This window comes from Oncorhynchus mykiss, chromosome Y (assembly GCF_013265735.2).
Source record: "Oncorhynchus mykiss isolate Arlee chromosome Y, USDA_OmykA_1.1, whole genome shotgun sequence".
NCBI lineage: Eukaryota > Metazoa > Chordata > Actinopteri > Salmoniformes > Salmonidae > Oncorhynchus > Oncorhynchus mykiss.
Window position 1 is genome coordinate 21,209,901 of NC_048593.1, and position 21,711 is coordinate 21,231,611.

The 21,711-nt window shown below is 45.7% G+C and overlaps 1 protein-coding gene across 3 annotated transcripts in view; it reads left to right on the forward strand.

The window, feature by feature from the left end:
• The window catches only part of LOC110509811 (regulator of G-protein signaling 3), a 229,537-nt gene that overhangs the window by 49,775 nt on the left and 158,051 nt on the right, over positions 1 to 21,711 (forward strand). For 2 of the 3 annotated variants that reach the window (XM_036968257.1, XM_036968259.1), the window contains 7 exons: positions 3,175 to 3,242; positions 10,326 to 10,407; positions 10,709 to 10,814; positions 11,061 to 11,520; positions 15,654 to 15,693; positions 15,851 to 16,167; positions 18,385 to 18,468. In XM_036968257.1, coding sequence (XP_036824152.1) covers positions 3,175 to 3,242; positions 10,326 to 10,407; positions 10,709 to 10,814; positions 11,061 to 11,520; positions 15,654 to 15,693; positions 15,851 to 16,167; positions 18,385 to 18,468 — 1,157 coding nt within the window. Of the gene's footprint in view, positions 1 to 3,174; positions 3,243 to 6,055; positions 6,725 to 10,325; positions 10,408 to 10,708; positions 10,815 to 11,060; positions 11,521 to 15,653; positions 15,694 to 15,850; positions 16,168 to 18,384; positions 18,469 to 21,711 lie in introns of those variants that run through there. The other variant, XM_036968258.1, reaches the window with a different exon arrangement.

A 21,711-nucleotide genomic window follows, 5' to 3' on the forward strand; every position in this document is an offset into this window, starting at 1 on the left:
ACAGACAAGGGTATGGTATGGTGTGAGTACAGTGGAGGTAAACCTAGGCATTGAGTGACGATGAGAGAGGTTGCATCTCTGGAGGCACCAGTTAAGCCAGGTGAGGTCTCCACATGTGCGGGACTGGGGACTCTACAGTGAAATTAAACAATAAGAACTAACCTAAACAGCAGTAGACAAGGCATATTGACATTAGAGAGAGGCATAAAGCTATCACAGGTGTTGATTGGGAGAGCTAAGACAACAACGGGTAAATGGCAATGAATTGGCAGAGAGGGTCAGTTCTGTACACACAGGACCTGAGTTCGAATCTGGGGCCGACAGATAAAAAACATGAGGTACCGTGTCAGTGAACAGTCCAGCAGGCATCAGCTGTGTAGCCGAGTGATCATAGGGTCCAATGAGCAGCAATAGGTGATTAAGGGAGCCGTTCGGTAGTTGCTGCTATGCTAGGCGAGCAGGAGACATGGTGTTCAAGAAAGCTAGCATCACAATGGAAAAGCCTGTTGAAGCCACATCAGATGATTACATCAGCAGACCAATTGTGATGGATTGGCGGGGCTCTGTGTCAACAATAAAGGGTCCTGGCCAATTGGCAAAAACGTTTTGTAGCCCAAGAGTTAGCTGGTATACATTCGTCGGCTAGCCGGGAGATGGGCCTAGCTCGAGGCTAGCTCAAGGCTAACTGGTTCTTGCTGTGGGACAGAGGCGTTAACCAGCAATAGCCATTCGGTTACAGCTAGCTAGATGCGATGATCCGATGGTGTAATGGTCCAGAGCTTGCGGCAGGAATCCGGTGATGTGGTAGACAAAGCAGTCCCATATGCTCTGGGTTGATATCGCGATGTGCAGACTGGCAGGTATTGACTGAGCTAAAGCTGGCGGGTGTCCGAGCTAAAGGTGAAGACTGCTAACAATGACTACTAGCTAGTTAGCTGGCTAGCTTCTGATGGAGGTTCCAGTTATAAAGTATAAAAATAGCAGATCCGTACCACATTGGGTGAGGCGGGTGAGATTAAAATATATGCGAAAAAAAACGATGAAACGGGACAAGACAAACACACGTCCAACTACTACGCCATCTTGATTTGTCAAACATGATCTTAAAAACGACTGTGAAAGAAGTCTGCTTGATGGAGAGAATGTTCCTTCATTCTCTCCATCAAGTGCTTATTTGTTTGTGGTGTGAAAGGAGGGCCAGGATGTCAAGAGAGTGAAGAGATCTTTCATGCTACTTGGGGAGAGAGATGTTTTATGGCTGGGCAGCTCTGTGGCAAGGCTGACTAACGTTGGCCAATGGCCAACACTACTCTTTGTCCTCACACCTCTCTCTCTCTCTGTCTCTCTCTCTCTCTCTCTCTCTCTCTCTCTCTCTCTCTCTCTCGTTCTCTGACTCTTTCTCTCACTCTCTCTCTTTCTCTCAATTCAACTCAAGGGGCTTTAATACATATTGCTGCTGTGTTTGCACACTGTGGTGTTTCACCCAATAGATATGGGAGTTTATCAAAATTGGATTTGTTTTCGAATTCCTTGTGGTTCCGTGTAATCTGAGGGGAAAATGTGTCTTTAATATGGTCATACATTTGGCAGGAGGTCAAGAAGTGCAGCTCAGTTTCCAGCTCATTTTGTGGGCAGTGTACACATAGCCTATCTTCTCTTGAGAGCTAGTTTGCTTAGTTTTTTTGTTAATTCTTTCCAATATGTCAAGTAATTATCTTTTTGTTTTCTCATGATTTGTTTGGGTCTAATTGTTACTGTCCTGGGGCTCTGTGGTGTCTGTTTGTGAACAGAGCCTCAGGACCAGCTTGCTTAGACTTCTACAGGTTCATCTACAGGTTCATCTCTCTTTAGGTGATGGCTTTGTTATGGAAGGTTTGGGAATCACTTCCTTTTAGGTGGTTGTAGAATTGAACGGCTCTTTTCTGGATTTTAGATTTTGATGATTAGTGGGTATCAACGAAATTCTGCTCTGCATGCATTATTTGGTGTTTTACGTTGTTCACTCTGTGTGATTAATGGTTATCCAAACAAAGGGCCGATGGGTGTGCAGGTTGGCTCTCTGGGGAGTTGGGATTAAAGTGACTGAACTCTCAGGCTCCTGTTTGAAGCTTGCCCCGTTACCCTGGCAACCTGCCTGCGGGATGGTAGAATGTGAACTAAGAAGCTGTAGGAGAACTAACTATGGCAGGACAGTGTGTGTGTGTGTGGGTGTGTGTGTGTGTGTGTGTGTGTGTGTGTGTGTGTGTGTGTGCTTCTGTGTTTTATTGATGTTTGTGTCTGTGTGTGTGTGAATGCTAACACGATTATGAACTCCTCACGAGGCTAACGCAATGCTGGAGAGATGAAGGGGAGGGTGTTTCTATGGGGTGGATGAGTTTGAAATCAAATTTCACCATCTGCGTGAGGAATGAGAGGGAGAGAGCGATAGTGAAATATAGAGCAGGAAATAGTTAGAATGGCAAAGAGCATAAAAATGTAAGAGAGACAACAGAGATAGATACAGCTCAGTGTAAAAGGAGAGAGAGAGGGAGAGGGAGGGATAGAGATTTGCAGCTATATGTATAGGGAGGGAGGGAGGGAGGGAGGGAGGGAGGGAGGGAGGGAGGGAGGGAGGGAGGGAGGGAGGGGGAGCAGGCATCAGCATTGTGGGCCAGCTGAATGCTGCCTTTATGAGGAATGGTTAAAAGGACATTGAGGCTGGGGCGAGGCTGCCGTCACCATGGTAACCTCACAGGAGCCCTCGAAGGAGGGATAATGGAGTGAGAGGGAAGTTCCTTTTCTTTTTACCCCCTCCCTGCTTCCCTCCCTCTCTTGTGCTCTTCTCCTCTCTTGGCTAGTTGGGCACAGAGTTTCCCAGAGTTAGTAGTTCTGTTTGTGCCTTATTAGAGGGGTCCTAACTGATGCCCCTTTCTCAACACACACCAAGGCAGCTCAGGACAGGCTTAATCCATTGGCTTGTAACGTACAGAGAAACGTTTGGGAGACTTTTTTTGTCAGCATCAAATTTGGGACATTATCTTGCATCTGCAATATATTGAGGATTTTTTTGGGCAGCACCTTGTTGAGAAGAAGAGGGAGTCCCCGAGTTGGTACCCTGAGGTTCCAGAGACAGAGAGGCTGAGATGTTCTCTAAATGCAGTGTCTCAGCCCGTGACTCTTTTGTCTTTCTTTCAGAGGCTGCGTTGTCAAACCATGGTGCTGCCCCCGAGACCACAAGACCTGAGAATATGCAATGCTTAACGGTGAGGAAATATTTTGGAACTTCCTCTGTATGTGTCTTATGCCTGTATGTACTGTATGTCTGGGTATCTGTGTGAGACATGGAGCTGTGGTGAAAGGAGTGTGTTTGTGTGTGTTTGTGTGTGTGTGTGTGTGTGTGTGTGTGTGTGTGTGTGTGTGTGTGTGTGTGTGTGTGTGTGTGTGTGTGTGTGTGTGTGTGTGTGTGTGTGTGTGTGTGTGTGTGTGTGTGTGTGTGTGTGTGTGTGTGTGTCTGTGTAGACGCGTTTAACTACACGTGTTGGGACCAGAAGTCACGTCTGCATATCAGAAACATCCAGTGCTGTTTATTTGATTCACTGGCCACACCGGAATTTGATGCTGGTACTGGTTGCACACAAACATTTCAAGTTGCAAATCCCTATCAAATTTTCCTCATTCCGTTGCTGAAAATGTTTACTGTTGGATCACAACCCTGGTTCGGCAACAAACAGTTGTTTTAGTGTGGATTTGGAAGTGGGGCTATGACGAGCTGAAAGCTAACACTGAGGAACAGGAAGTCTCTGTAATGTAACTCTATATTAAAGGCTTTTACATCAGTTTTTGAATGTTCTTTTCCCTCCCTCCATCTCTCTCCCATCTCTCTACCCCTCCCTCTCCCCCTCTATTCCCCTCTCTCTCATCTCTTGATGCCTGATTGAGGAGTCTTTGTGGGGTGTTCTCCTTGGACCAAGTTTAAAGAAGGGCAAAGCACTTTCACAGGCTGAATGAGGAACCGTTGGACTTTCTGCTTTTCAAGGCTTTTCTGGGCTTTTCCGTAACTTGTCTGTTGAGAGATTGAGAGAGAGAGATAAGAACGAACTGTCGGAAGATCCCACACTCCAAAAAGGAGCCGCTCCGTTCGTCTTGTCAGGCTCAAAGACAACGTTACAAACGCTCGCCTCTCTCTCCCTCTAATCCATCCTTCTGCTTCTTTAGAGCGGAATAGAAGGGTAGAAAATGAAGAGAAAGAGCTCTCACATGTTTTTGTGTGCGATTGAAGGGTAACCTTCCCCCCTTTAAAAGGAGAACAGGAAAAAGTCCCCCTAAATGCCCAGTAGAGGGGATGTAAGGAGGTGAATGGTCTTTTCTGACAGTCTGTTAGCATTGTGGAGACAGTGCACTATGGGTTCCTCTTTGGCCTCTCTCTTTCTCTGTCTCTGTTAACCTCGAGTGAGCCAGCCACTAAAGGATAAATGGAACGGAGACATGTTGGAAATTAGTCGCTCTGGGTTACATTTGCCAGTTTTCTGGCCGACATTAATTGATTTTTCCTACACAGAGCAATCCCAGATAGCACATAACGTTCTGAGAACCATTTATTGATATTTCATTAATTTAACAGAATGTTTACATTACATTTGACATTTTAGTCATTTAGCGGATGCTCTTATCCAGAGCAACTTACAGAAGCAATTAGGGTAAAGTGCCTTGCTCAAGGGCACATTGGTCAACGTGTTTGCATGATTAATGGCTTAGGAAATTAATTTCCATGTGTCCTATCTGTGCTTGCAGTTTAAAATAAGCTAAGATTGCTAGCATTGCTATATGAAATATTCAATGAAAGTTGCTTTTAACCTTTATTTAACTAGACGATAGCTAACGACATAATGAGACTCTTAAGGGAACGTTCTCTAAAGTTGTGGGAACATGTGCTGTTAGCTGGGAGGCAGCAGAAACACCATAACAATAAGATAATGTACACTTTATGTGCAAAGGTATGTGGACACCCCTTCAAATGAGTGGATTTAGCTATTTCAGCAACACCCGTTGCTGACAGGTGAATAAAATCGAGCACACAGCCATGCAATCTCCATAACTAAACGTTGGCAGTAGCAGAATGGTCTTACTGAAGTGCTCAGTGACATTCAATGTGGTAGCGTCATAGGATGCCACCTTTCCAACAAGTCAGTTCATCAGATTTCTGCCCTGCTAGAGCTGCCCTGGTCAACTGTAAGTGCTGTTATTGTGAAGTGGAAACTTCAAGGAGCAACAACGGCTCAGCCGTGAAGTGGTAGGCCACACAAGCTCACAGAACAGGACCGCCGAGTGCTGAAGTGCGTAGCCCATAAAAATCTCCTGTCCTCGGTTGCAACACTCACTACTGAGTTCCAAACTGCCCCTGGAAGCAACTTTTTGTCATGTAGTGTAAGTCAGCAATGCACAGTAGATCACATGCTTTATGTGGACGAACGGTGGCGATTCAACATGTAGAATAGTCTGAAAATGACAGACGGTGTTCTGTGGTCAAAGACGGTAGGACTGCTTCACATGGCATTTAAGCCTTCATCTTTTCAGCGTGTCTTTCCTCTTTCAGTGCAAAAGTAGCACAACAAGAAGTTGCTTGGATGTTTATTGCTAGTGTATGTGGGTGAATATGGCGTAGGTGGAATTCATAAAGATATGGGACTGTGTCTATTGTACATGGCTGTGTTATTGAGCGTCCACAGACTCTCTCCCACCTCCGTATGCACAACATACATGTTATGTATATAAGAGTGCTCACTGCCAGTGCTCTTCTCTGCTTCCACCTCTACAGTATGATCAGAAGTCTGTGTGTATGTGAGCTGTTTCTCTCACCTCTTTCTCCCAGCCCCATACTGCTGGCTCAGGAAGCTGTTCTGGGCTCATCGATGGCCGACGCAAAACAGGCTGGCCCGGACAGGGCTCAGGGTGGGGGGAGGTGAAAGAGAGGGGTTTGAGGGGGGAGGAGCAGGGGTGAGGGGGCACTTCCTCCCATTCTTCTCTTGAGTGGAGTTCCCATGAGCAGCCATGCCAAGAGCAGTGTGGCTGGAGCAGGCCGACCCAGCACCAGTCTCGCCTCTGCGACGCCAGCCCCCACACACGGACACGCACACCGCGAGCACAGCGCTCGTCTTCTCTCCGCAGAGCAGAGAAGACCGGACAGTGCTAGGAAGACTCACGGTAATGTGAGGAGCCATACACAGTATTCTGAGGACACAGTGTTGTGAGGAGCCATACACAGCACTCTGAGGACACAGTGTTGTGAGGACCCATACACAGCACTCTGAGGACACAGTGTTGTGAGGACCCATACACAGCACTCTGAGGATCTAATTGTTGACTGCGCTGACCACATACAGATCATTGTTTCTAGTGCATCTCATTGACTATCTGTTGACCATCCAGATAGGACCATACCTAGTGGTTGCTGTATGGAGGACAGCAATCAACACAAACCGTACTGACTGGACTATAGAGGATCCTGACAAGTGAACCACCATACAGAGAGGTCTGGGATCAGATTTGGAACACGCATTGAAGAGCACATACAGCATTGTGAGAACCCAGAGAAGAACAGAGGAACTCTAGAGGAACATCCTCAGGGAACCATCCAGGACGGTAGACAGAGAAGCATCCACAGTGGGTCTGTCCTCAGGAGGAGCTTGCAGACATGCATACCATCCACGGGCTGTGTAGGATCTGCATCACTGCTAGACTGCCTCAGGTTTGTTCCCCTAGACAATCACCTGGAGAGAGGGACGGTGGGAGAGAGAGGTGGATGGAGGGAGAGATAGAGGTTTGTTGTACATGGGGGTGTGACAAATGGGGGGAGAGTGTCAAGTAAGTGTGTGAGTGAGACGAGAGGGAGAGGACAGGGTGTGGGGTAGGAGAGTGTGCGAATGGATGTGTGGAGAATGAGAGAGGGAAGATGGAAGGAGAAGGGGAGGGGAGCGGGACGGGTGCAGAAGTAGGGTTCTGTGTGTAGCCAGCTCTTTTGGAAAGACTGCAACCCTGACAAAGAGAATACATTAGATAGCATGGGAAATAACAAGGGAAAGCAATGATAGAAGAGCAATGACGTAGGAAACAGACAATGGTCAATTGGTTGTGAAACTGAAACTACGTGTGTATAGATTTATAGAATAGTGAAATTGGATTAAGGCACTGGAACAATGATAGAAAGAAGAAAAGTTAGGGAATTTATATTAAAGCCTTTAGGCACTACTAATATAGCCAAGTGTTTGCCATTGGACAGCTCAGTCCTATAGTGTCTAACATGTAAGGGAAGCGATGAGGAGGAAACCAGTGTAAGAAACAAGAGTATGAAAAGAGAGAGTGTTTTCCCTGTTTCCTGAGACTGAAGAACCAGGTCTCTTTCACCTACATTATTCATCCATAACGAGAGAAGAGACACATCTGATGAAGAGATACATTGAAAATAAAGAGAGAGAATCCTCCAGTCCCGCAGGCTTAACATAACACCCCAAAGTCTGGAGTCTGTTATCCTCACTTCAAAACTACTTCCATACTGTCTGCAGCTTATGGCTTATAGACATAGCACAAGCCCATCTTATCTAACAGTTTGCAATTAGTTGGGGTTAACAATCCAAATCAACTTTGGCCTAAGACACTCTGTCTTGATTGGAGTTTGCATGGCGTCACAACAGTACAGCGTGTTGACATGGACATAATGCTGGGCTGGCAGGGAGTGGTTTTTCTGGTGGCTCCGAGACACGTTGTCACCAAACCACAGTGACCCAGATGTGGCCCTGCACAATGGCTGTCCTACTGGAATTTTAGTGTTGTAGTGTTCAGCACACAAACAGACATTGGGGTGGATTATTTTTTGCTTTAGTTCTGCGTGCCTGTGTGTGTGTAAGTTTGTGCATGTTTGTGTGTGTGAGAGTGTGTAACTGTGCAGGTCAGTAGTGAAATCACTGAGGCACATCAGGTTGACAGACTGGAGAGGCATCAAACTGAGCAGAAGCACACAGCAGACAGACAAACAGACAAACAAACAGACAAACAGACAGACAGACAGTGGGTTGGCTCCTGGCTGTGTTCTCATAGTCAGATAGTGTCTTATATGAGGTTGCTGAGGCAAAGCAACAGAGAGAAAATTCAGTCTCACGCACGCACACACAAACACACACACAAACACTGCACATCTCACAGGACACAACAGAACACCACTCCGAGTCACCACACACACACACTCCTACGCAATCAGTTACATAAATACACCCCTGTACAACTCATTTGAGTAGCTCCAAATAGCGAGCAACGGTAGTTTCATACTCATACTGGGCTTGTAACCTTCTCATTTGAGGGGAAGGAGAAAGATTGAGGCTGTAGAGGCTCTTGAGGCGAACTGGAGATGGGAGAATAGCATCCTTGAACACATGCTGTGAATGCTGCCTGTCAGGCAATTGTTGCTGGTTCTCTGACCTTGGCCTGAAGGTTGGACGTGTGTGTTAGTGCATGTGAGAGCGAGACCAGGAATGAGGGTTCCTTTATTAACAACGTGTGTGTGTAACCACCGTGTGCCCACTGTAAGGCCCTGGGTGCCAGTCAGTGTGTATCTGGTCTCCCAGTGGTCCAGTCCCACGCTCAAAAAGGCCAGGGGGCACCTCTCATTAACACTACCCCCCCACCCCCCGATCCCCTCTTCCCACCGCCCCTCTACTCTACCTTCCCTCCCCTACTGACTGCCAACCTAGCCCCTACAGAGCCCCCCAACTCTTTCCTTCCCTTACTCTTTTTCATTTATTTGATTTACTGTCTCCCGTAGACTCTCACCCAGTCTTTCTCTATTTGCTTCTGTCGTTTCTCTATTTCCTCATCTGCCTCTTTGTCTCGTTTTCTCTTCATCTGTCCATCTCATTTCTCTCTTTCTGTCTCATTGTCTCTTCTGTCTGTCTTGTCTGTCTGTCTTCTCTCTCTCTCTCTCTCTCTCTCTCTCTCTCTCTCTCTATCTCTGTCTCTCTCACTCTCGCTCTCTCTCTCGCTGTCTCTCTCTCTCTCTCTCTCTCTCTCTCTCTCTCTCTCTCTCTCTCTCCCCTCTCTGATCTGACAGTAGTGATGTTGTCTCTGGTCTTTAGCCAGGCTGCAGGGTTATTAAACAGTCGTCTACTCACACAATATGCTGCTCTGATCCTTGTCTGTCCCTGACACCAGATACACAACTACTCTGACATGACAGGGTGACAAGTCCTCCACTAACCAGATTATCTTTCAGGATGGATCATCTATCAAACATTTTAAAAGACTATCAAGATTATCATGTATTTTTATAGGTGGAAAGTCGGTCAATAATTGCCATAATGTGTTCATCAACTTGTTTGTGTCATGTCAAAAACAAACATGTTTGTGTGTGCCCCGCCACAGCCAGTCAGCAGGATGAAGAGGTCAACCTAGCTGTCACCGGGGCGGTGACATGGCATTGGGGTGACATACAGGATGTCACCAGTGATTATGGACTGTGACTCTGTATCTCACTAGATTACAGACGGTCAATCCTGAAGGGCAATCCGTCAAGGAATTCTAGGAACTGTCCCTAAGAACATTATACCAGCCTCCTTTGGCTACTGAGGGTTGAACTGTAGTTATCAAAGCTAAACAAGTTAATACGCTTATGCATCTTGATGCCAGTCTTTTAGACATGCTCTTTGGGTAGAAGTTGCTCATAGGCACAGATCTAGGATCAGTCTACCCTCTTACCATCCTGATCTGAACCAAAAGGGGGGAGATGTAAAACTGCTAAGAGTTTTAAAGCAACATTGTACTCAATCTGTTTTATGTTCAGCTGAAGAGCTACAATATAAAGTGTGTGTTGAGATTTCAGATGCCCTATTGTCAGCAGATGAGATGGAAACAATGTATTGGAGCGGAGCACTGTTGATTTTGGACCACACACACAGTCATTATTCCTGGAGTTCTGACAGAAAGGCATCGTGTGTGTGTGTGTGTGTGTGTGTGTGTGTGTGTGTGTGTGTGTGTGTGTGTGTGCCTGCCCTCTTACTCTGTGCGGATGCTGCCAACAGTTGGCGTCAGATCAACACCAATGCGCCGGCCACCTTTAATGAGGGCCACAGTGCTAATCTGTGTGGCTGGCATCCACACGCGTTCCATCCTGACACACTCAGCTCCTGGCCAGAGAACATCTCTCTGATCTGTAGGCATATGCTCGCATGTTGTTCATCACTGCTCCTGCTTGCTGTAGATGTTTTTTCAAATATAGTATTTGCATTTCACTCCGTGTACGTATATAGACATGAATGAGTAATGCTTTATGGTGATGTTATGTCTGTTTGTGTGTTCTATAGGTGACCATCCTTCGAGGAAAAGATGGCTATGGCTTCACCATCTGCTCTGACTCCCCAGTGAGGGTTCAGGCTGTCGATTCAGGCAAGGCTCACCACTCCCTGCCTGCCTGTGTGTGTGTGTGTGTGTGTGTGTGTGTGTGTGTGTGTGTGTGTGTGTGTGTGTGTGTGTGTGTGTGTGTGTGTGTGTGTGTTGGTCTAGATGTATGGGTGCAGGTGTATATTTGACCCTCTCTTGTCCCCCTCTTCCCTTCTTTTTGAGGTGGTCAAATCAGGTTTGCATGTAGGTATTAGTAGGTAGAAGCTGGTGCGTGTAACTGTGTGTGTATATGTGTGTGTTTGTGTGTGCATGTTTGACCCTCTTCTGCCCTTTCTCCTGTCCCAAGGTGGTCCGGCGGATCAGGCAGGTCTGCAGCAGCTGGACACTGTGCTGCAGCTCAACGGTCAGCCTGTAGAACAGTGGAAATGTGTGGAGGTCGCCCACGCCATCAGGTACAACAGGCAGGGAGACACAGAGGAAGTAGTGGACTTAACCAACTTTGACAGGGATAGCTATCTTCAACACTTAAAGAACACCTTATGTTACATTCTGAAGTTTGATGGGTTGTGCTATCTATGCACAGCAAACACTATACAGGCACTGTGGGTCGTAGTCTCTATGCGCACGTCCATTGGCTAAGCTTACCTTTACACTCTTCCTGACCAGTTGTCACATTCCCTCTCTGCCTCCCTCTACAGAAACAGCTCCAATGAGATCAAGGTGGTGGTATGGCGCACTGGGCCGGCCGCCAAGCCCAGTTTCGAGGGCCTCATCCACCGGCCCTCCTACAAGCCCACCTCCTCCTCCAACTATGATGCCCCCTCGCCCCCCACCAGGCGGCGGGACAGGTCCAAGGACCGGCTAGACCGGGACATGTCCCCCCCGGCCGTGCCCCCCCTCCCCGCCCACCACAGGACCAGCCGCCGGGTGCTGGTCAACGGCTCTGAGGGGGCTGGCGGGGGAGGGTTAGGATGGGTAGGGGTAGGGGGGGCGTGGGGGGAGAGGGGGCGCGTAGGAAGGGGGGCAGAGGAGGTGGATGGTAAAGTCAGGAGCCAGACCCATAGCCAGAGCCACACAGCCACGCTGAAGGGGACTAGAGTGAAGGCGTCCAACGGGGATAACTACATCATCCTGGCCCCCATCAACCCAGGAAGCCAGGTACTGGTGGGGGAGCAGAGGCTCATGGTCCATCCCAGGCTCCTGCCCTACCCCCTCGATGGCACTATCCAGACCCTGACATACACTGAAGATCTCTTTACAGTGCGATGAAAAAGTATTTTACCCCTTTCTGATATTTTTGATACTGAATGTTGTCAGATCTTCAACCGAAACCTAATATTAGATAAAGGGAACCTGAGTGAACAAATAACAAAAAAGTATATACTTATTTTATTTATTTAATTAACAAAGTTATCCAACACCCAATTCCTATGTGTGAAAAAGTAATTTCCCCCTTACACTCAATAACTGGTTATAACACCTTTTAGCTGCAATGACTGCAACCAAATGCTTCCTGTAGTTGTTGATCAGTCTTCTCACGTTGACGTGGAGGAATGTTGGCTCACTCTTGCATGCAGAACTGCTTTAACTCGGCGACAGTTGTAGGTTTTCAAGCATGAACTGCTTTAACTCGGCGACAGTTGTAGGTTTTCAAGCATGAACTGCTTTAACTCAGCGACAGTTGTAGGTTTTCAAGCATGAACTGCTTTAACTCAGCGACAGTTGTAGGTTTTCAAGCATGAACTGCTTTAACTCAGCGACAGTTGTAGGTTTTCAAGCATGAACTGCTTTAACTCAGCGACAGTTGTAGGTTTTCAAGCATGAACTGCTTTAACTCAGCGACAGTTGTAGGTTTTCAAGCATGAACTGCTTTAACTCAGCGACAGTTGTAGGTTTTCAAGCATGAACTGCTTTAACTCAGCGACAGTTGTAGGTTTTCAAGCATGAACTGCTTTAACTCAGCGACAGTTGTAGGTTTTCAAGCATGAACTGCTTTAACTCAGCGACAGTTGTAGGTTTTCAAGCATGAACTGCTTTAACTCAGCGACAGTTGTAGGTTTTCAAGCATGAACTGCTTTAACTCAGCGACAGTTGTAGGTTTTCAAGCATGAACTGCTTTAACTCAGCGACAGTTGTAGGTTTTCAAGCATGAACTGCTCGTTTCAAGTCCTGCCACAACATCTCAATTTGGATTAGGTCTGGATTTTGACTAGGCCATTCCAATGTTCATGTAGACTTGCTTGTGTGTTTTGGATCAATGTCTTGCAGCATGACCCAGCTGCGCTTCAGCTTCATCTTACAGACGGATGGCCTGACATTCTCCTGTAGAATTCTCTGATACAGAGCAGAATTCATGCTTCCTTCTATTAAGGATCTCGCCAGGCATAAAAGTGGATTCAAGTTTGCCAAAAAACACTTGGAAGCACCTGGAGGATCATCAAGACTCTTGGAAGAATGTTCTACGGACAGATGATTCAAAAGTATAACTTTTTTGACGACGGGTCCCATTATGCCTGGCGAAAACCAAACACGGCAGTCCACAGTAAGAACCTCATACCAACAGTCAATTATAATGATGGTATTGTGATGGTTTGGGGCTGCTTTACGGCCTTCACGACCTGGATGACTTGCCTTAATAGAAGGAACCATGAGTTCTGGTCTATAACAGATAGTTATACAGGAGAATGTCAGACCATCCATCTGTAAGCTGAAGCTTAAGCACAGCTGGGTCATGCTGCAAGACAATGATCCAAAACATGAAAATGTCTAAAAAGCAACACATTTGAAGTTTATGAATGGCCTAGTCAAAGTCCAGACCTAATCCCAATTGAGATGTTGCAGAAGGACTTGAAACGAACAGTTCATGCTTGAAAACCCACAAATGTCGCCGAGTTACAGCAAGAAAGAGAAGGTCTAAATTCTTCCACAGCGATTTGGGAGACTGATCAACAACTACAGGAAGCGTTTGGTTGGAGTCGTTGCAGCTAAAGGAGGCACAACCAGTTATTGAGTGTAAGGGGGCAATTACTTTTTCACAGTGGGGCATTAGGTGTTGCATAACTTTGTTTCTGAAATAAATGAAATAAGTATTTCATTGTTGTGTTATTTGTTTACCCAGGCTCCCTTTATCTAATATTAGGTCTTGTTTAAAGATCTGAAAACATTCAGTATCAAAAATATGCAAAAATATGCAAAAATTAAAAAGGGGGCAAGTACTTTTCGCGGTACTGTATGTGCCATTCAAACCTGGGATAGATTCATGCCAATTCTACTTGACATACATTACATTACATGCAATCTAAATCAGAGATATACTTTGCCATTCTAACCTGAGAAATATCTGTGCAATTCAAACGGACATAATGTGCATTGTGCAAATTAAAGATGTGTACAGTGCAGTCGGAAAGTATTCAGACCCCTTGACATTCTCCACATTTTGTTACGTTACAGCCTTATTCTAAAATGTATCAAATAGTTTTTTCCTCGTTTTTTCCTCAATCTACACACAATACCCCATAATGACAAAGAAAAACAGGTTTTTAAAATGTTTGCAAATGTATCATTAATTAAAAAAAAATGGAAATATGATATTCACATAAGTAATCAGACCCTTCACTCAGTACTTTGTTCAAGCACCTTTGGCAGCGATTACAGCCTCGAGTCTTCTTGGGTATGACGCTCCAAGATAGTTTTGATGTCTTCACTATTGCTCTACAATGTAGAAAATAGTAAAAATAAAGAACAACCCTGGAAATAGTAGGTGTGTCCAAACGTTTGATTGGTACTGTATGTGTATATACTGTATATATGTATATATACTGTATATGTATATATAGTACATAGTTAAATAGGTAATTTAATACATTTTAAATGTATTATAATATACAACCAAGAGTTGAGATTTGCTGCACCAGTAAGTAGTATTCAAGTGACTATATGGGAAAAGCCATGGTGGTCTCAAGAGGTGTTCTATCAAATGATGCACTGTAACATGCTGTGTATGGGGAAATAGCTCTTTATGATAAAGACATACTAAAGTGCACCGAATGGAGAAGGAAACACACTGTATTGTGAACTTGAATCCTTAACATCCCCAACAATTTGACACTAATCTGCCAGCCTGGAAGAATGGACCAGTTATGCTGAAGCAATGAATGCAGAAAACCCAGAACTTCTAGTCTTTCCCTATTTCTCCATTATCTCTCTCACTGAGCTTGCACGGCCAATCAAAGGCAGTAATGCTGACTGTGTGGTTGTGGGCTTCCGTGACATAGTAGCTGGTTTTTAAAAGGCCTTTAGGGGACGTGAAGGAGGCTGTATACCCTGCTCTCCACAGACCCAGTAACCTAGAGACAGTGGGGCTGTCGGTTAGTCTGTGAGCTGCTGCCTGAGTGTGTGTGTGTGTGTGTGTGTGTGTGTGTGTATGTGTGTGTGTGTGTGTGTGCGTGCGTGCGTGCGTGCGTGCGCGCGTGCGTGCGTGCGTGCCCGGCAGCATAGCAGCCCTTACAGTCTGCCTTATAGGAGAGTCTCACCCCTGCAGACATGATATGACATGGGGCACAGAGAGCATGATGGGAACGCCTGCTGTGTGTTAATGCTAAGAGGAATGGAAGGGGTTAGGGAGTTAGGAGGGTAAGGGGGTGGACTGCTGTCAAGGCAGGACGATTGGATAGAGGGGGGATAGGATGCAGAGGAGGGAATAGAGAGAGTTATAAAGGAGGGAGTTGATGGATGAAATAAGGGATATTGAACAGAGTAGATATGGGTACATCAAGAGGTTGATGAATGGATGACGGGTACAGCAGAAGAGGGAAAAGGATGGTAGAGGAAAGAAAGAATGCTGCGAGAGTGGATGGAAAAGTGGGTGGAAGTAAGTGGCTAAAGAATGTCAGACTAAATCCAAAACCTTGATGCTTGGGGTTACAGAGCATCCTTCCTGCCCAGCTTGGTCGCACCCCCCTCTGGAAGTCATAGGTCAGAGCAGGGACACAATGTGATGTCACACAGGGCTGACGCACAGGCCACTACTACACAACCACTGCATAGACCTGGGTTCAGGCCACTACTACTCATAGGGCTCTGGTTAAAAGTAGTTGTCCGTGGCCCTTTTCCATGCCTAACATGCCTGGTCTGCATTGTCATTTCTTCAATTTCACCTCATGTCAGGCATTATTTTATGGTGGAATGGATACATCACATGTGACAATTTCCTGTAACAATGTATTGCATAATGGTATTGGTCAACTGTTATAACAGAACCATTGACTATTATGTTTTTGTCTCTAATTCAGGTATTGAGGCCTATCTACCAGGACAAGCATGGTACCTTGGGTAAGCCATTTACTACTGACTAGGATTTTAGTGAACAAGGGCGGTTTGGCAGGGCAATTCTGTCAACACTCATTCTACTTCTATGTTCCCAGGCTAACTCCCAAAATGTGTGGGGTGTGTGTGTGTTTGTTTGGGGTGTGTGTGTTATGTCTCTCAGCAGGGAGGATGTACCCGCACCAGGCCAGCGTGCCCCAGACTCAAGGGGGTGGCGGTGCTCCACCTGGGGGTGTAGGTCTAGCAGGCCGGACCACCTTCCTAAGACGCTCCACTAACGCCAAGACATCTAAACCATCCGATGCCAACCTCTTTGGCCAACCCCCACCCAGCTACCAGCAGGCCCAGAGCTCCTCCAACTTTGCTAACTACCAGAACTGTACTATAGTACGCTCCCATGTACCACACGGCAACCCGCACGGCAACTACGGCTACGTCAAAGCAGCGCCCAAGATCCTCATCTTCCCCATCTTTGTTCAGGTGTGTGTGTGAATCGCTATATTTCCACTATCATCTTTCCACCACTCTGTTAGTGACGTTAGTTTTTTTTCCCCCTTTTATTTTGATAACTTTTGGTCTATATGGCTGGTAATGCTGAAAACACAATACGGTAGGAACACACACCAATGCCCCCTACAGCCCATCGAGTCAGTTAACGCCCTGTCATTTTCAGTGCTGAGTGGATAGATGATGTATTCACAGAGAACAGTGATTGGCTTACAGTGGAGGTTGATCTCCGATGACCCCTGACTACACCAATCAATACTGAAAAAGATCCATAGATGAGCCCTCATGCAGAAAACACGGTACTACCACTACTGGGATCTGTCCGATCCCCTAGAGCAGTGGTACTCAAACCTCTCCTCGGGACCCCAGCCGTATCCGATCCCCTAGAGCAGTGGTACTCAAACCTCTCCTCGGGACCCCAGCCGTATCCGATCCCCTAGAGCAGTGGTACTCAAACCTCTCCTCAGGACCCCAGCCGTATCTGATCCCCTAGAGCAGTGGTACTCAAACCTCTCCTCAGGACCCCAGCCGTATCTGATCCCCTAGAGCAGTGGTACTCAAACCTCTCCTTGGGACCCAAGCCGTATCCGATCCCCTAGAGCAGTGGTACTCAAACCTCTCCTCAGGACCCCAGCCGTATCTGATCCCCTAGAGCAGTGGTACTCAAACCTCTCCTCGGGGACCCCAGCCGTATCTGATCTATTCCAGAATTAGCACACCTGATTCAACTTGTCAACTAATCATCGAGCCCATGATTAGATGAATCAGGGGAGCTAGTTCAAGGCTTAAACTGTGAAAGTTGTGGAAGGTCTGGGGGTCCCCGAGGATAGATTTGAGAACCACTGCCCTAGAGCATACAGGTGTTTCAATATTGATGGTGATGCCAGTGGGATCCACATTTTGGGGGATTTTCTTTTGAGACACAAAACAGACTAAACCACACCAAATTAGTTGCAAAGTTTCTCACCTCAGCATTGTTTCCCTATATTCACCGCCGCTGCTAAGTCATTGCCGCCAACAATTTAAATATATATAGATTTCATTTTATTGTTTCAACTTCTGCCGAGACACACTTTTAAGAGTTACATATCTTCCTCAGATTCTTATCAGATCATCTAAAAAACGAACTCCTGGAAGTGTAACCAACCCTATTCATAGATGGATATAATAATTGTTAGCTAACATACAGTAACGTTACGCTAGCTTTGGGTTAATATAAAACTGGCTGCTGAAGTCATTGAGATCAAGAGATAAAATGTAACTGTCATCGAGTTTCTAAGGAAGAGAGCATAATTTAATTGCCATGCATTTTGGAGTAGAATATCCTTTTAAAAAAGTCACCAGACTCACAGTCTTTAAAAAAATAAATGATCAAAAATGTTTAATATTATATCTAAAATATAAGAGGAAATGGTATTCCTTCTATGATATCACCAATTATTACTTACTACACGTCAGTATTACCTATTGAAAGAAACCTAGGGGAAACACTGCTCTGTGGTACAGTATGTGTGTACATATGACTCTGAGTGACTGAGTCACCCAGCTGCACCCTTCTGAGACACAGTGAAACAGCCCTGTGGGCTCTTTAGCCCTGGTCCACAAGAGGATGTGGCTACCAGCCCGGCAGCACTAGCACTTTTAGCCTAGCGCCTTCTCACAGAGCGAGACCCTTATAGAGCGGCTCACAGACTCCTGCAGTCACAGCTCACACGGTGAGGATCTCTGTAGAGACTGGAGCGACTGTAGCTACACGAGAGCCGCTAGCTGCAGAACCTGTATTGTTCCCTTTGGTGTGGGGCAGAGAGCATGGAGCTTGGAGCCAAAATGGAGATGGTACTGTAGCCACATGCTCCCTCGTGTACTTATAACATCCCTCCCAAATATTTGTGTACTTGAAACATGTGTATCTATCTATACCTCTATCTCTATTGAGTGATATTTAGGAGTGTTGCGAATGATATTGGGCTGTAATAGCAGTGTATGGACTTCAGTATTAATTACTTTGGCTGTAATATTGTGTACTGGCATTAGTGAATGTATTGTGTTTGAAGTAATATTTAGAAGCAGTATTTTGCCCTGGATAATGTCATCATCATTTAATTCCTAGGATGTTGCCTAATCTTAATCTAACCTTAATCCAATGTTAATCTAACCCTTAAATCTACCCTCTCACCCAATCGTGTGTAGCCTCTGGACCTGTGTAACCCCACACGGACTCTGGTGGTCTCTGAGGAGATGATCCTCCACGAGAGCAAGCACCTCTCCATTAAGGTAAATGGCCACTAAGAAGGTGTGTGTATGTGTGTCTAGATCAGGATCAGTAAAATGGGAGATGGAAGATGTAAATGTTGTTAAAGTTAGAGTATTTAAGATAGTAACAAGTTGCGAGAATACGACACAACTCTTTGTACTGTGGTTCCTATTCTACAACCGTGAGAGTGTTTCGGTTTGAATAACTGTCTAAGAGGTTTTGCAATGCATTATGGAGATTTTCCCCAGCCCTTGTCAATGTTCTAAAATACCTTCCCAGTGACAGGAAAAGGGCAGAGACCCAGATACAAGGTGTAGACTGAGACCTTATTTATGTCTCCTCTGTCTGTGGTTTGTGCTACTAGCAGAGAACAGAGGCGAGAGAGGAGGAGACAGCATTTAGAAAACCTGTGGGTGGTTGCTGCGCTGCGTTGGGCTTCTACACTATTGTCTTCTCTTCTCTTGGCATTTCCTCTCCTCTCCTCTTCTCTCCTCCCTTCTGCTCTCCTCTCCTCCCCTAGAGAGTTGGAAAGAGACACATTCGGGGAAGATGTCTGCTCAAACAGTTAATTGCACAGCAGGTGAAAAAACATACACAGACCATTTTTGCAGTTTTTAAAGGCAATTTCCTGCTATTCTAATGCTGTGTTCTTATGCTCAAACAATATAACAAAATCAATGCAACATTTAAAGAAATGTTCCATTCGCACAAAAAGCTTATTTAGCAAAAATCCCTTTTAGTGAGCCTTTCTCCTTTGTCAAGATAATCAATCCACCTGACAGGTGTAGCATATAAAGAAGCTGATGAAACAGCATGATCATTACACAGGTGCACCTTGTTCTGCCACAGATGTCTCAAGTTTTGAGGGAGTGTGCAGTTGGCATGCTGACTGCATGAATGTCCACTAGAGCTGTTACCAGAGAATGTAATGTATCATAAACCACCTCCAATGTAAATGTAGAGATTTTTGGCAGTACGTCCAACCGGCCTCACAACCGCAGACCACCTGTGACCACGCCAGCCCAGGACCTCCTCATCTAGCTTCTTCACCTACGGGATCGTCTGAGACCAGCCACCTGGACAGCTGATGGGACGGTGGGTTTGCACAACTGAAGAATTTTTGCACAAACTGTCAGAAACCGTCTCAGGGAGGCTCATCCGAGTGCTCACCAGGGTCATCCTCACCAGGGTCTTGACCTGACTGCAGTTTGGCATCATAACAAACTTCAGCGAATGCTCACCTTCAATGTGATGGCCACTGGCACGCTGGAGAAGTGTGATCTTCACGGATGAATCCCGGTTTCAACTGTACTAGGAAGATGTATGGCGTCATGTTGGCGATCGGTTTGCTGATGTCAACATTGTGATGAGAGTGCTGCATGATGGCGGTGGGGTTATGGTATGGGAAGGTTAAAGCTATGGACAACGAACACAATTTCATTTTATCGATGGCAAATGGAATGCACAGAGATAACGTGATGAGATCCTGAGGCCCATGGTCATGCCATTCATACACCGCCATCACCTCATGTTTCAGCATGATAATGTACAGCCCCATGTGGCAAGGAGCTGTACACAATTCCTGGAAGCTGAAAATGTCTCAATTCTTCCATGCCTGCATCCTCACCAGACATGTCACCCATTGAGCATGTTTGAAATGCTCTATATTGACGTGTACGACAGCGTGGTCCAGTTTTCACCAATATCACCAATACCAATATCCAGCAACTCATCGAAGTAGAGTGGGACAACGTTCCACAGGCCACAATCAACAGCCTGATCAACTCTATGCAAAGGAGATGTGTTGGCTGCATGAGGCAAATGGTGGTCACCCCAGATACGGGCTGAGTTTCTGATCCACGCCCCTACTTTTTTTAAAGGTATCTGTGACCAACAGATGCATATCTGTATTCCCAGTCATGTGGAATCCATAGATTTGGGCCTATTGCATATATTTCAATTAACTGATTTTCTTATGAACTGTAACTCAGTGAAATCTTCAACATTGTCCCATGTTGCATTTATATTTTTGTTCAGTGTATATACATACAGTATCAGTCAAAAGTTTGGACACACCTACTCATTCAAAGGTTTTTATTTATTTATTGAAGACAGCTTTGCACACTCTTGGCATTCTCTCAACCAGCTTCATGAGGTAGTCACCTGGAATGCATTTCAATTAACAGATTTGCCTTGATAAAAGTTAATTTCAGTTGTGTTGTGACAAGGTAGGAGTGATATACAGAAGATAGCCCTATTTGGTAAAAGACAAATAGCTCAAATAAGCAAAGAGAAACGACAGTCCATCATTACTTTTAGACATTTTGAAAGTTTCTTCAAGTGCAGTTGCAAAAACCATCAAACGCTATGGTGACACTGGTTCTCATGAGGACCACTACAGGAAAGGAAGACTCTGCTGCAGAGGATAAGTTCATTAGAGTTACCAGCCTCAGAAATCGGCAATTAACTGCACCTCAGATAGCAGCCCAAATAAATGCTTCATGGAGTTCAAGTAACAGACTCATCTCAAATCAAATCAAATGTGTCAAATCAAATTTTATTAGTCACGAATACTACAGGTGTAGACCTTACAGTGAAATGCTTACTGTAGACCTTACAGTGAAATGCTTACTTACGAGCCCCTAACCAACAATGCAGTTTCAAAAAATGCAGATAAGAATGAGAGATAAAAGTAACAAGTAAAGAGCAGCAGTGAAATAACAACAGCGAGACTATATACAGGGGGGTACCGATACAGAGTCAATTTGCACTGGTTATTTGAGGTAGTATGTACATGTAGGTAGAGTTATTAAAGTGACTATGCATAGATGACAACAGAGTACCAGTGGTGTAAAGAGGGGGTGGGGGCACTGCAAATAGTCTGGGTAGCCATTTGATTAGCTGTTCAGGAACCTTATGGCTTGGGGGTAGAAGCTGTATAGAAGTCTCTTGGACCTAGACTTGGTGCTCCGGTACTGCTTGCCATGCGGTAGCAGAGAGAAGAGTCTATGACTAGGGTGGCTGGAGTCTTTGACAATTTTTAGGGCCTTCCTCTGACACCGCCTGGTATAGAGGTCCTGTATGGCAGGAAGCTTGGCCCTAGTGATGTACTGGGCCATTCGCACTACCCTCTGTAGTGCTTTGCGGTCGTAGGCTGAGCAGTTGCCATACCAGGCAGTGATGCAACCCTGCTCTCAATGGTGCAGCTACAGAACCTTTTGAGGATCTGAGGGGGAATAGGTTTTGTCATGCCCTCTTCATGA